The sequence below is a fragment of the Phodopus roborovskii genome, unplaced genomic scaffold (genome assembly GCF_943737965.1).
Source record: "Phodopus roborovskii unplaced genomic scaffold, PHOROB, whole genome shotgun sequence".
NCBI lineage: Eukaryota > Metazoa > Chordata > Mammalia > Rodentia > Cricetidae > Phodopus > Phodopus roborovskii.
In genome coordinates, this window is record NW_026126517.1 from 17,845,557 (window position 1) to 17,861,616 (window position 16,060).

Sequence of the window (16,060 nt, forward strand, 5' to 3'; positions counted from 1 at the left end):
AACCCCCTCCTACAACCCCCTCCCAACTTCACATCCTCTCCTCTTTATTGATATTTTATAGCCTGCTGAGTCAAAATTAGTGCTGCCTTAAGCACAAGGGTCTGGTGCCACCCACTGGAGCATGGGAAACTTTCCCTCCCCTGCAGCTATCAACTGCCAACTGTTCTCAGCTGGGTGAGGCCACAGGCACCTCTTTCCCATATTTAGGTCAGAGGAGCATAGCTCTCCTCAGGAAGAATGGAGTCTCACTGGGAGTTAAAATGAGAGTATAAATACCTAGCATTTCCTCAACACCTACTACGTATCTAGTTTCTTTAATACCTATTAAACGTCTAGCACTTTACATACAATATTTTAGCTATTCTTCACCAGATGTGATGAACAATACACCTTTACAAATGAAAAGACTAAATCTGAGTAAGCCAAGTACATTACTTTTTCAAATGCAGTTACAGCTGGACATGGTGGCATGCCTTTAATCCCAGCATTTGGGAGGCAGATCTCCAAGTGCAAAGCTGGACTGGTCTATATATACCAAGTGCCGGGCCAGCCAGGGCTACATAAGGAGACTGTGCCTCAAATCAATAAAGCACAGACGAACAAGGAAACAAATAAATACATAATAAAATGCACACCTGTAATGTCAGGCCTCATGAGGCACAGGCAGAACTGTCACAAGATCAAGGACAGTGTGGTCTACATTGTGAGTTCTAGGCCAGCCAGGGCTACATAGCTTAATATAATGAAACACTCTCAAAAGAATGACAAAAAAAAAAAAAAAAAAAAAAAAAAAAAAAAAAAAGCAGTGAGTGCTGGGGCTTGTAGCCCAATGGGAGAGAGCATGCCTGCCATGTGAAAAAGTCCTGGATTTGGTTTCCAGCACCTCGGGGGGAATATATGTACATGCATACATACATACATACATACATATGACGAAATAATATCAGGTGTGGCACAACCTTCAATCCCAGCACTTGAAAACTGTAGGAGGAACAAGATTTCTGTGTTATCCTCAGTTACACACCTAGTTTAAGGCCACACAGGGCTGCTTGAAAAACAAAACAAAACAAAAATGGAGAAAAGAAAGCATTTCAAATGCAATGTTCCTAACTGTAAGGTACTTGCTCTTACCAATACAGCAGGCCCCCATCAACAGCCAATGCACCTTCACCCATCTTGCAGCTGGGTTCTAGCAGCTTTCCTATATCCAGTGGATATTTCAGAAAGGCTCAAGGCATGCATACCTGCATGCAGGGATGTCCACATGCATGCACACTCTGGGCCCTGCTACAGCCCCACCCTGACATCCACATACACACACCCTCATTCCAGGTCTCAACTTCCCTGCTGCTGAAAGGCATCTGGGTCAGCTACTGGAACTCACCTGCTACACACAAAGGGTCCTCAGTAAAACAGCTCAGCTCCCCTTCCTACAGTACATGCTTTGTTTACAAGTCCCCACCACTGGGGCAGATGTACTGAATAAAGTTCTGGGTACCTGAGAAACTTTAATAATTGGTCTAGTTTAAGGTGAACCTGGAGACTGATGTTTCACCTAGAAGCAGGAAAAGTGGATTAACACCATTCTCTCTCTCTCTCTCTCCTTCTCTCCCTCCCTCCCCCCTCACACACACACACACACACTCACACGTATGAGTCTGTACATACACCCAACACACAAACCTGAGGAAGTCATCTCTTCCTTTATACTGGAAACCTGGCAGGACTGTAGACAAGTCCTTACTTCTGGGACAGCCCTCCCTCCAACCCCTCCCCCATTTCCTAGTAAAGGGATTCTTAATCAACTTTACTCCCCAAGGTCACTGCTGCCCTGTTTGACCAGAGAGAGACTTTTCATTCACCACTGTTAAGGCAGCCACGGGATACATAAGCACACTTGGGTCAACAATGGAAGTAGTCCAGTAAGATTAGATTCCTGGAGATGCTCACAGCCATCTCAGTTATGTGAGCTACCCCATGATGTCCACACAATGAGATAATCACATGGTGATGATACTCCTATTGTCAAGTGACGAATGATTGGAGTAAGGTAGTTATCTTGTCTCTAAATATTAGGTCCATCCTGAACTCTGGGCAGAGCTGGAAAGAATAAAAGTTTTATTAAGCCAGCCAAAAGCACATCTTATACAATAAACCTGTCATTTAAAAGGACTTAAGGAATTTTAAAGAAATCAGTGTTCATTTCACCTGTTCCATGAAGCAAGCTTTCGTGATCTAGACCATTAGAAGCAGCTAGAATGCCTCACTCTGGGCCACTCCCATTCAGTCTGTGAAGTCCCTGCTGCATTTGCCACTCCCAGCCCACCCCCTACCCCCACCCCAGAGGAATGGCACAGAGTAAATGGCAAGATTACAGGAGAGACTCACGGTGTAGGAAATGTGGCCTTTAATGAGGCAGTGCTCAGCCTTCCAAAGGCCCTGGTGAAGCTGGGAGCATAGCTCAGCCAGTATACTGCTTGCTGACTTAAGCAGGAGTTCCATCTCCAGAAGCCCTGAGCTTATAATCACAGCCAGCATGGGGGAGGCAAAGACAGATGGATCCCTAGGGCTCACTCCTAGTTTAATTAATGAGTTCTAAGCCAATGAGAGGCCTTGCCTCTCCTCCCCTTTCAAGAAAGAAAGAAGGGAGGGAGAGACAAAGACAGGACAGCACCTGAAGAAATACAGAGATTGACCTCTGACCTCCACCAGCACCACCTGACCCTCTACACACACACACACACACACACACACACACACACACACACACACACACACACAGGGAGGGGGAGGAAGGGAGAGAGAGAGAGAGAGCGAGCTCAGGGTAAGTAAGGCACACGGGCCACACCCTCACTATTACAGAAAATCTTTTCAGATTTAAATCTTGGTCCATCACAGTCCAATGTTCTCAAAGCAGCAGACTCTAAAACAGATGAAAATGTATTATAGGAAGAATCACATACAGGGTGTTACCCTGGAAGCTCATCCTCACCAGTAGAAGAAACCCAAGAAGGGAAGACTTCACTGAGTGTGGCCATGGCAAACATAGGGTGGCTCTGGGATCTCAGAGCGGGGTACACACAGGGACAGCCACCACAGCACACTTCTGACATATGCCACACCACAGATGCCAAGCAAGTACAGGCAAATGGTGTCCACAACCACCATGAAGAATGTAGGGAACTGAGCAGGGACTTAGTGTTTTCTATTGCTGTGAAGAGAAACCATGTCCATGGCAACTCTTATGAAGAAAATATTTCATTGGGGTGGCTTACAGCTTCAGAGGTTCAGTCCACTATCATCATGATGGGGAGCATGGCAGGTGTGCAGGCAGACGTGGTGCTGGAGCCGAGAACCCTACCTCTTGCAGGCAACAGGAAGTCAACTGTAGTCACAGTAAGGGAAGCTTGAGCAATAGATCTCAAAGCCCATCCCCACAATGACACACTTCCTCCAACAAGGCCACACCCCCTAGTAGTGCCACTCCATTTGGGGGTCATTTTCTTTCAAATCACCACAGCAGTTTCCAGATGGGAAAGAAATTTAGGGATTTCTTTCTAGAGGCTACGAGTCTGGAAGAGAAGCCTTTATGGAGGTTCACATGGTCAGGCAAGGAGGCTAAACATAGTTTTTATCAGTGTCCATCCTAAGCAGCCAGACAAAAGCATGTCTGGCTAGGAAGCAGTGTCTAAAAGACAGGGCTTCCTGGGGAGGGTGTTGTTGGGGTTAGATGTAATTCAGTACTTAATTATTTCCCCCAGGAGGCAGTGGCAGGGGGGTCTCTGTGAGTTTGAGGCCAGCCTGGTCTACAATTAAATTCTAGGAAAGCCAGGTCAACACAGAGAAACCCTGTTTCAAAAAAACTAAAAAACAAAGTTCCTCCTAACCTAAGCTGAAACCTTCTTATTTAGAATTAATTTACTCCCTTTAATTCTGTTGAATCCCATTTTGTGAGATGTTGTATATAAAGAGTGCTGTCAAGCTGGGAATGGCAGCAGTGACTTTACCCAGCAACCCAGAAGCACAAAGACCAGCCCAGGCTCTAGTGAGACTCCACCTCAACACTGAGTGCTGTGATACTTCAGTAAACAGTCTCTTTTCTAACCTTCCCTCCTTCCTGTCAACCAGCTCTCATTTTCTGTTTGTTAGCTTATGTTTTTGAGACAGGATTTCTTTGCATAGCCCTGGCTATCCTGAAACTCACCAGGTAGACCACGCTGGCCTTAACGCAGAGATGTGCCTACCTCTGCTCTTATAATTATATAGCCTCAAAACCATTCTCTTGATTCTAAAGACTCTTTGGAAGAGACGGGTGATAAGACACTATAGATCTACTCAAATTCATACAGATCACAATTCTGCACATCCCTTCAAAGGCTGTCTGAAGAAGGGTGTGGTGGGGGCAGTCCTGTATTCCTGGCACTTGAGATTCAGGCAGAAGGGCCAGGAGTTCAAGACCAGGCTGAGCCACAGGAGATCCTGTCTCAAGAGATAGGAAAGCCATGTGACAGTGTTGTGTTTTGGGCTTTATGGAGCTGAAAAGTAAAATCACCATGTTCCTTTTCATAGGAAATCCTTTCAAGTTAGTCAATAATAGACTTATAGATAGTTTTGGTTTTGCTTGTCTTTTTGAAATAGAGTCTCCATATGTAACCTGGGCAAGCCTGCAGCTATGTAGACCAGACTAGCTTTATGCTTTCAGGGATCTGACTCCAGTGTGCTGGCTAATAGGCAGAAACTGCTAAGTGTAAAAGAAATGTATGTTGAGTAGGCAAGATGGCTTAGCAGGTAAAGGGGCTTGCCATCAAACCTGAGAACTCAAGTTCAACCCCCAGAACCCACACAGCAGAAGGGCAGAAAAGACTCCTGAAAAATGGTCCTCTAGTCTCCATATGTGGCCAAACACACACACACAGAGAAACCTATAATGTAATTTTTTAAACTTTTAAGTAAACAAATCTTTCCTAGTATATAGTTGATTTCCTTTGTTGAAATATGTATCTCATTCAAGAACAGTGGCATACCCCTATAATCCTAGTACTTGAAGAAACTGAGTCAGAAGGATTACAAGTTGGGGCCAGCCTAAGCTACATAGCAAGCCTAAATAAACAAAACTCAGAGCCCCTATGGTAGGCCAGCAGAGTCTTTCTTTTAGTTCCCATCTGCTGTCCTGCTCTCTCCAGATATCAATTCAGAATGTGTGCTCAGCATGCTAGAGGCTCTGGGGTCAAGGGCCAGCATTTCAGGTCAAATCACCTTTCATTGACTTACATAAAACAAACAAACAAACAAACAAACAAAAAGAAATATAACTCATAACAGAAACCCCTCAGCCTATACTCACAGCACTAATGAAACAGATCCTAGCCAGTTCTCACATCCCTAGTGCAGAACCAATGAACTCTCAAATCCTCAACCCAGCACTTAGAAGTCACCACATTCACTCCCCTGGTGGCCCCTATATCAACCTGTTCTCCCCAAAAATCCCCCCTCACTCCAAAGACTGCAGCCTTCAGTCCCAGGGCACACAAACCTCTCAGGTAAAAAACCTTACCCCAAACAACAATGAAACAAAATTCCTTTTCCCAATATGAGCCTCACTGCACTCTACCTTCGAAGTTTGACTCAAATTCTATACCCACTCAAATCCTACACTCAACATGGTGGCACACTTCTTTAATCTCAGCATTTGGGAGGCAGATGCAAGAGAATCTGTTTCCAGGTGCCATCCTCCTCTACAAAATGAGTTTCTGGACAGCCAGGGCTACTACACAGAGAAATTCTGTCACAATACAGAACAAAACAAAACAAAAGCACCACTCAAATCCTAAACCCTAAGTTTGCCCAGAGCCTTTGGTCTGCAGTTGGCTTCCTCCTCGGAGAGCCTGGCCCCGACCTTCAGCAATAGTGTTGTGCCCTCTGGTTTCTGGGGCAACAGTTTGTCTTTCCAATCATTCTCCATGAACAAAGGCCAGATGCTCTCTCTTCTACTTCCTGGAACTCTCTCACACACATACAGCAGAAGCAACAGAGGTACTTTACCTCTTTCCCAGCCATTTTTCTCTGCTCCCCCGACACCACTCCGGTTTCTTCAAACTTACCTTTCTTGGCGCACTCGAGGACTCAGGAACCTGCTAGAATCATCATCGTGGCTGCTCTGCTGGCTGCTCTGCTGGCTGCTGGGGGAAGACAAAGGATGTGAACCGTTAAAACTTCTGCTTTCTTTCTCAACCCTGGGGGAGGTCGTCTAGAACTCAGAAACACAGTTACATCAAGTGAAAGCAGAATGTTCCTGTGGAAGCAGGGGTGCTGAGCTGGGAAGACCCCAACTTATTTTAATAGAATTTTGCTCCAGTGTTACTGACCCATGTAATTTCATGTTCTTACCTGGCACAGTGGGGGTTGGGAGTTGGAGAAGAAATTCCAAGTCTCACAGTTCCAGAGGAAAGCCTCAAGATAGGTGTACCAGTGTACCCCATGGAAAGCACTTGGCAGGAAAAGCAGAAGAGGAGTGCCTAAAGTTCAGGGTTTATACCATATATAATACTCGAGGGGCTCAACTAACCCAAAAGACCATAAGGAGCATCATGGCCTCTCTGAGAAACAATCTGGCTTTGATCTGTTTTGGCAATAACACGTTAGAACTTCCTGCTCACCATACTCTTCTTCTGGTAACCAAAACTTAAAATTAAGCTAACTAAAAGAGATCCTAGACCAAAATGATAATCAATGTAACAGTTTCAGAAAAAGTAATTTGGACTTGATATTAGCAAGATATTCCACTAGATGGCACTGTTGTTCCCCAAATCACAACCAAACCAGCGCCACAGTCACTAGAATGAGTTGATTTTCAGGCGCCCCCTCCTGGTCTTCCCATGATTTGGAAAGTTGGGTTTACAGGAAATAGAAACTGGTCACTTTCAAAATGTATATTGGTTTCAAGTAACTAACAAGTACCAACTGAGGGCCAACATGATGGCTCAGTCGATAAAGACTCTTACCTCCAAGCCCTGAGACCTGCAATCTCAATTCTACTCCTAGAATTTATACTGTGGAAGGAAAGAACCACCTACCAACAGTTATTGCAGTGCAAACACACACACAAATATTTTTTAAAAGAAGAGAAAAAAGCCAACCTGCACATATGTATGTATATGCACTTATGTCAACAGGAAGCATCATTAAGGCAATGGCTGAGTCTTGACCACAAAACCTAGGCCACATAGCAATATCCTACAGGAGGAAGGGGGTATGCCTACGGTGTGGTAATACTCTGCTGTGGGTTGGAGTCACACTTCTCCACTCCCTACTTGTATGACTGAGTGATTTATTTCACATTTTGCTCCTCTACCAAAGAGACATTACTGATAGATAGGTCTTACCTCACAAGGCAATTTTAAGGTGCCAGTGTTTGGTTCATATTAACTGCTGTGTAATGCCAGGTGGCACACCATGGAAAAAGAATGGTTTTGTAGAGGACAACACAAAAGTAGATGTGAATCATATACAAACTCTGTTTTCAAGAGGAAAAAATAAAAATGATGACTCTCACAAAACCCGAGATGCTTTGGGAACAGAACAGCAAAGGCCACTTCCTTCTGGGGCCTGTCAAAGAAGAGTGTCTCAACAACAAGCTTTCTGCATCAAAACTTTTAAAAGTGAATGGGGACAAGCAGGATGGGCAGGACATACCTGTCACCTCAGCACTCAGGGCAGAGGCAAGACAGTTCAAAGCCAGCTGAGTCCCATAGCCAGAATCCACATTTAAAAAGCCAGTTGTGGTGGTTCATGCTTGTAATCCCAGTACTGGAAAAGCAGACCCAGGCTGCTCTCTGGTGCTCACTGATCGGCTTGCCTGAAGCACTTGCCAGTGAGAGACCCTATTTCATAAAGCAAAGTAGACAGCACCTGAGGGATTGACTCCTGAGGTTGACCTGTGGCTTCCACAGGCACACGCGCATGTACACACACACACATACACACACACACACACACACACACACAGAGAGAGAGAGAGAGAGAGAGAGAGAGAGAGAGAGAGAGAGAGAGAATTCTTGGATACACCAAAGGGAGCCAGCAGACTCCTGGTTTCGTTCCCCATGTCCCTGCTACTGCAGAAGTTTGTTCTAGATGGTACCATTAATACTCTAAAAGCTGGGAAGGGCTGGGAAATCCACGGAAATTCACCAAGCATACTCCAGAAGGCTGGGTGGGGTTGGGAAGCTTTTCAATGCATGCTGGACAAAGTCCCTTGACTCCATTGAATGACTGCCCTCCTCCCCACCCCAAGGAAAGTACAGGCTAACCTCACAAACCACAAGCAAATACCCTTGTGCCCTCTGAAGGCACATCTCGATGACCATGGAGACACCAACTTACTTTTATTTTGAGACAGTCTTGCTGTTTCCCAGGCTGACCTTGAACTCACTATGCTGTCCCAGGCCTGATCTTTCAAGCCTTCTGCTTCATTTCCCAAAGTACCTCAGAGACCACCACATCCTACCCAGCCCTCTTTCTGAGAGGGGGTTTACTGAGCAGAATCGGCCCTTCCTCTCCCAGGCAACAATGCTCTGCTCTCTTAATCCTGGAGGGAGTTGGGAGACTTAAGTGGACCCAAGCTGCCATGAGGCTTGCAAGATGAAATGCAGTATTCCTCAAGCTTGATGGAAGCCACCCACACCAAGGCTATGGAGACGAAAGTGCCCATTTCTCTGCTTTTGGCAATAATCTGCAGACTGCTGCATTAGGGGCAATTATCTCATGCTAATTGGGAGTTTCAAAACACTGCAAGTGACAGTTACAGCTGCCTTTGATTAATAAACAAGGAGAAATACATTCTCCAGGGCTGCGGATGTGGTAGGAACAGATGAAGTGGCTTTTCCCTGGCCTTGCTCCTTTCTTATTGGCCTTATAAACCCTGGACCAGCACACTTAATCCTCCCTTAGCCTAATTCCTCAAGAAATGGAGATTTACTGTTTAGTCACTATTTAATCCTCAATTTATAGAGCTGGGGATTAAATTGCAAGGAATCTGATCAACATGCCCCAAATCATAGAGACACCAGTTCTAGTCTTGACTCAACCACTTAATGGAGGAGATGAGATTTACTTTTTTGAAAGGTCAGATGTGCACAACAATGCATGGCCTAAAGGAGTACATTGGGGTTTAGAAATGGTAGAGATCCTGGCAAGTGGTGAATACCAATTGTACAGAACAGCCACTGGTAGTTTGCTTGATAGATACTTTGAAACTGCCAAGGAACCACAGGGTAGTAACAGGGGAGATTCTTCAGGATTTTTTTTTTTTCTTGTTTTTGATGTGTCAGTGTCTTTGAAGGCCTCAAGTATGCAAGGCAAGCACCCTATTGTTGAGCTGTAATATCCACACAGAGGAGATTTTTTTTTTATCCTCTTATGAGTAGGAGGGCATACACATGTCACAGCATATGTATGGAAGTGGAAGAACACCTTACAGCAATCGGTTCTGTTCTTCTTTGGGTCCCAAGGATTGAAATCCAGTCCTCAGGGTTAGTGGAAGGTGCCTTCATTTACTCATTGAATCATTCACTCAGCCCCAAGAGAAATGATCAATGAGAAAAACATTAAGAGCTACTGGCTTGGAAAATAGACACATTATCACAATTGGAAGAGAAAACTGCATTCCCATGCTGAATTACTTCCACCTATAAAATAACTTTAAGCTGGGTGGTGATGGGGTACACCCTTAGTCCAGACACTCGGGAGGCAGAGGCGGGAAGATCTCTGTGAGTATGAGGCCAGAATGGTCTACAGAGTGATTTCCAGGACAGCCAGGCAGGGCTACGCAGAGAAACCCTGTGTCAAACAACCAAAAGATAGGATAAAATAAAGTAAAATAAGATAAAATGACTCTCGTGTTTACAATTTCAGTTTGAGTAGGAAAGGCATATTCAGAAAGAGAAGGGAGGTAGCCGAGAATAAAGAAAACCAGTTTCTGTTTGTCACCTGGCAAGCAAGTATGGGAAGGTCTAATAATAGAAGTAAGTACACAGATGTGATTGGGACATTGTGAATGACTGCCAGCCTCTTACACAACACACCTAATAGCCTCAGAGAGTACTCAGAAAATCACAGGCTGGAGCAAACTGCCAATCTGCCTACAGGGTTTGGAGGCTCGCTTCTGCTTCACAGCCCCCATGAGAACATGCAAGAGCAGTAGCTGAACAAAGATTTAGGGTTCCATAACACAGCTCAGTGTTTTTCTCACCTATCCAAAACAACAAACACTTTTCTGTTGAAGACTTAGTTTCATCTCTAAACATGCCTGTGTCTGTACTTCATTTGGTTTCGATTTGCCTTGCTCTTTTTGAGACCCAGTGTTGTTCTGGAGTTCAGGCTCTTCTGGAGTTCAGGCTGTACATTTAACGATGTAGCCCAGGCCAGCCTCAAAGTTGCAAGGGTCCTCAGTCTCCACCTCCCCAATGCTGGGATTACAGGTGGGACAACCACACAGCTGTGCTTCGTTTTTTCAACAGATTCTCACTATGTAGCCCAGGGTGCCTCAAACCTCTGCTCCTTCAGTCTCAGCCTAATGAGTAGTTGGAGATTATAAATACCTCCGTGCTCGGCTTCTGTGTCTGATTTTTAAAAGGGTAGGGGGAAGGTCTCCTCCAACTCTTTTGTTTTTCCTTTTCTTTATGGCCATTGACGTAACACACTGCCCAGTGACTGGTAAATCTTTGTCAACACATAATAAACCGGTGCTTTATCAGGCAGCCCATCTAAGCCAAAGTCAGAAGTCATTTTGGGGTATCCAACCCAGTGACCACACATACCAGGCAAACACACTACTGCTGAGCTAGTGAGTATTGTTTCAACGTTTCCCACTGACATGAGGGGCAGGATGAAGGACCTACTCCTGGATCTGTAAATTAACCCCTTGCTGTTTGGACCCCATATCCACCTCTCTGGTTTTGTTCCCTGGGACAATGGTTAATCCTGCTTTCAAATAGAAATGGGGACATACAGCTGTGGTCCCAGCACTTGGAGAAGCTGAGGAAGATCATGGGTTCAAGGCCAGTTGGACTATATATCAAGTTACAGCCTAGGCTATAGAGTGAGACCCTATGGCAAAAAACCAAAGCAAACAAACAAGAAGCCAATCCTATCTGACTGCCCATGCAAGTCTGACGTGGAGGGTGATCCAGGGTTTGGAAGGGCCTCCTTCCTGGCTTCTGTGACTCCTAGGGCTTCCCTCTGCTGCACTTCTGCTCTTGGGAGTTTCTTAAGTTCTTCTGGCTGAAGTGTTACCCAGGACTCTTTCAGGCACTCTTTCAATTGTCACGGATCAACTACATACTAAACATCATTCTGGAATCCAGACACTGGTGTAAATGGCAGACAAAACATGGGAGGCCCCTGCTCTTGAGGAGGTAACATACTATCAGGTTGCTTCTTCCTACTTCCAACCAGGAAACCTACCCCTCGGGGACCTCTGACATCATTACAACTAACTTGTGCAACAGCAGCATACATTCCCCAGAGAGATTATAATGCTCATCAGATTCTCAGTAGCCCATGACTACTGAGAAGTTCAAATATCTACAATTGAGCCTGCTTTGGTACATTACCCTTGTAATCCCTGGTCCCGGAATGCTATGGCAGGAGAATTGCCGTGTGTTCTAGGTCAGCCTGAAATAAACAGTGAGGCCTTGGACAGTGCTGCAAAGAGCACCGGATGCTCTTCTTGGGGACCCAGGTTCCATTCCCAGCATCCACAGGGTGCTCACAACCATCTGTGACTCCAGTTTCTGGGGATCTGATCTACAGGCATGAGGTACCCATGTGATGCAGAGGTATATATGTGCAGACAAAACACCCACGCATAAAAAAAAATTGATGAAGCTGTTTTTCAAAAAGTGGCCAAAAACAAATAAAAAAAAAATAAATGAATGAATATACTTTAAGTGTTAAAAACTGACTGCAATCCATCTCTGGGGGTGAGTGACCTTCACCCTAAGGCTCTACTTATGATACAGACAACTCCCAAAGATAGCAGAGCAGAGAGCTGGGTGAACCCACACAGTGGACACTAGGCTCACATGATTGTGTGATTTTCAGTTAGTTAGAAAACACAATCCTTGGCTGCACTTTGGGTACTCAATATCCATACAACTAGTGGTTTCTGTAGCAGGCAGTCTAGAACATTTGCCTTCTCCTAGGGAGCCCACCAGACAGTATTTGTACAAGAAGTTTCCAGATCAAGCCCAGGACTGGAATTCTAGCTCTGCCACCTGTATTGAGAGCAACGCAGAGAAGCAAACCTCAGTCTTATCTACATCCCCATCCCTCTGTCTGCTCAGATGTAAGCTAATAGACTCCTTACAAAGACTGAGTGCCTTGATTAACGTAAATATTTAACAAAAAGATTGGCAATCAGTAAATAAACACCCAACACTTGTATTTATTACCATAGCGTACTGAGCTCTCTTAACATCCAACAGGCTTCTTGCCAATAGGCGAGCAGGTCCATTTCTGACCTCAGTGTCTTCCCCCTTTGTGCTCCCCTATGAGATTCCCACGAACGGGAAACACACTGTCTCCCACTGCTCTACTGCTGGCAGTCGCCACTTCCTGTCTCCCAAATCCCCCTTGCCCACTCCTCACTCCTCCAGCTACTCAGATCCTTCGCTCATCACTCCACACCCAGATTACTTTAATGGGCTCCCAACTGCCTTTCCTGTTGCCAGCCTGGGCCCCTCTCCAGTCCACCTTCCACGATGACACAGGGATCTCCCCGTCAGGGTGATTCCATTGCTCGGATCACTCCCTGGCTTAAAATCATGGGGCTTGTCTAGAGAAAAGATCAGAGGTTAGAGAGCTTTGCCTACTGTGCTCAGGATTCCAAGAACCCCAGGGGGAATGCACACACACACACACACACACACACACACACACACACACACACCCTCCTTGGGATTTCCCATAATTTTGGAGCAAAGTTCACACTCTTATCTTAACAGTAAAAGCCTCCTGGACTGATGCTGTTTCACTTCCCAGCTCCCTCATCTCCTACAGCTAGCTCCACTGCAACCTTACTTCTTGTCTACCTTTGAATCTACTCCTCCTCTGGCCTGTCACATCCTCTCTAGTTCTTTCCTTCACCCAGTAAACCCAGTAACTCCTGCCCTGAGGCAATAATGGCCTAAGGATTGAGACTCAGGCTTTGGTGTTTTACTGCCTATATGCAAATATTTTTGGGGTGTGTGTGTGTGTCAAGATATGTTTTTCTACATAGCTTTGGCTGTCCTGGAACTCACTTTGTAGATAGACCAGGCTGGCCGTGAACACACAGAGACTGACCTGCCTCTGTCTCCTGAGTGCTGGAATTAAAGGTGTGTGCCACCATCACAAGACCCATGTTCAGATCTTAACTCTTCCACTTAGGGCACTCAATTTCAACCCTTATAATACATTCCACATTACAAAATAACATCTGCATTATTGGGGTGTTATAGGAGTTAAAAGGCATGAGAAAGGCTGGCACTGAGTAGACATACTGTGTATACAGATAGTAGGTCTCCATTATTCTTCAAACTTTGTCTCTTCAGGAAGGAAGTCATTCTGATAGCCATCATCTAAGTATGACAAGTACATGAAAGGTCATTTCAGGCTGATGCATACTAGAGTGTCGATGATGGCTATCTGTGAATCAAATTGTACTTGTCATACTTAGATGGATTCTAATGAACAATTTGATTCACAGTCCAGCATGGTGCCACATATCTGTAATCCCAGTACTTGGAAGGCAGAGGTAGGAGGAGCTCCAGTTTGAGGATAGCAAGATCTTGCCTCTAAAATATATAATAATAATTTCACTTCACTGTATCTTCCACTGTAACTTGAATTATTTTAAAGGAAAGGCCCCATTTTCATTGTAATTTCTTTCCATTGTAAGTGCCTAACACATAGTAGGTGTAAAACTATGTTGAATAAGTGAATGAGTGAATTTTCTCTCTTGGACTTATATAGATCACTTATTCTACTAGTCAGTCAAAACAAACAAACAAAAAACAAAACAAAAACAAAAGCTCCTTTTGGAGTGCTCTCAAATCAGTACAGTTTGTGTACCTGCCTTCTTGGTTCTCAACATTTTCCAAATGCCAGCGTTGAAAGGATCCCAGTCAACATTCCAGGACATGGAAGGGGTCATCCATGACCTTTACTTCAAGAATGGAAGCCCTGATACTGAGATCTGGTGATGCCAAATAGAATGAGATAGATGTATGTGCCCCCCTCCCCAAATAAAGAGGCCAGCCATGACAGCAAAACCTAACGCCAATTTTCCTCTCTTTTCCCCACATCCCAAAGACATGATCATTAAAATTAAAGGTCAGGACTGGAGTTTCATGCTTGACAGAGCTTTCATCAAAAGGTGGTCAAGAAAGATTAAGGTTCTTCATGTACACATTACCATCAAAGGTTGGCGGTAGGCTGGGACTCATACTGAGTGTTATGAGTTTCACATCTCCATGCCAGTCTTAGGTTGTCACAAATACAGATAATTGCACTATGGCTTGGGAAACAACAAATGTTCTATCCAATACCTCATTCTATGCTCTTTTTTAAAAGGAAGAGTAAAGAACTCCTCAGCCACAATAAAATTCTAGATGTCTAGCCTTGCACAATTAAAAGAATTATACTTACCCCATTACATTCCTGGAATGGGTTCTGAGACAGGAGCAAGTGAGTTAGCCTCAGCTCCAACTCCCCTCAGTTGCAGTTAGCTGAAGTAACACATCACGTGGCTTTTCCCCCTGTTTGCACCATCCTTGCTGCTGCTTTGGCCTCAATCACTACTTAGCTTCAAAGTGACTCTTATGTGCTCTCCAAAGAGTAAATGCAAATTAACCAGGTCACTCAGAGGTAAATCTTTCACTCAGGAAGTAATGCGGTCAGCTTCTCAGAACTTGAAGTCTGTGAGGATTGGTCAAGACTCTGGACAGCAGGTCTCATAAACCTTGCCCCCACAAATGTCTCTCCCCTTCCTGCTCTTAACATCCTGTGCCCCCCTTCCTGGCTACAGAAAAACCTTTGCTTCCCTAAGCCTGGGCAGACAGTGCAGAAAAGCTGCAGGAATGGCTCAAAACCAAAGCAAGCAGGAGCCAAGGTATGCACAAATACCTCCCAACCTGCATCTGAGACAAATGTTCTGATCCTCTGACTCCCTAATCTAAAAATGAAGTTCAAGTTTCTTTTCCACTCATTTCCAGTCATAGGAGTAGGACACAACATGCAAGCACTGTGTGTCTGCTCCTTGCAACACTCTAGCTTCTCCCCATCAAAAATCCCTAAAATGTAACCCCAGCTGCTATGTTCTGGAAGACACGCATACCTCAGTATTATTTGGTTCTAATTATTTTACATACATGTTGTGTTTCTAGTGAGAGAAACCTAACTACCATTCAGAGCCTCAAGGCAGCATCGAATAGCATGCCTTCCCACAATATGTTGAAAAAACTCAGAGAAACCTGTTGTGGGATATATTATTTTAACTATGTAAAGATGTGTTACATTTGTTTATGCTGCTGAATATTACTTCAACTGTGTAAAATCATGTTACATTTGTTTGATTGGTCCAATAAAGAGCTGAATGGCCAATAGCTAGGCAGAGAAAGATAGGTGGGGCTGGTGGGCAGAGAATAAATAGGAGAAATCTAGGGGGGGGAGAGAATGAAAGAAGAAGAAGGAGAGAATGAGATAGATGCCTGGGGCCAGAAGCCAAGCAGCCACCGGCTGACAGAGAAGCAGTGAAAGTAAGATACCCAGAAATAAGAACGGTAATAAGCCTGAGGCAAAGACTAGATGAACAGGAACAGGTTAATTTAAGTTAGAAGAGCTAGCCAGAAACAAGCCCAAACTAGGCTGAGCACTCAAAGCTAATAATAAGTCTCCATGTCATGATTTCCGAGCTGGTTGGTGGCCCAAAAGAAAAAGCCTGGTACAGAAACCTAACATGGGTTGTCATGTGTTGTGGTTAACATATGAGATGGTCCTCGTGTTTTGAACACTTAGTTTGGCC

General features: G+C 44.7%; 1 protein-coding gene across 8 annotated transcripts in view; it reads right to left on the reverse strand.

Moving 5' to 3' along the window:
- Gramd1b (GRAM domain containing 1B) overlaps positions 1–16,060 on the reverse strand; it is a 181,302-nt gene that overhangs the window by 124,407 nt on the left and 40,835 nt on the right. For 4 of the 8 annotated variants that reach the window (XM_051197136.1, XM_051197140.1, XM_051197135.1 and 1 more), the window contains one exon: positions 6,102–6,179. The exons of 1 other annotated variant lie outside the window; for it this stretch is intronic. In XM_051197136.1, the coding sequence (XP_051053093.1) occupies positions 6,102–6,179 (78 nt within the window). The remainder of the gene's footprint in view (positions 1–6,101; positions 6,180–16,060) is intronic. 3 more of the 8 variants (XM_051197141.1, XM_051197137.1, XM_051197138.1) reach the window with 2 other exon arrangements.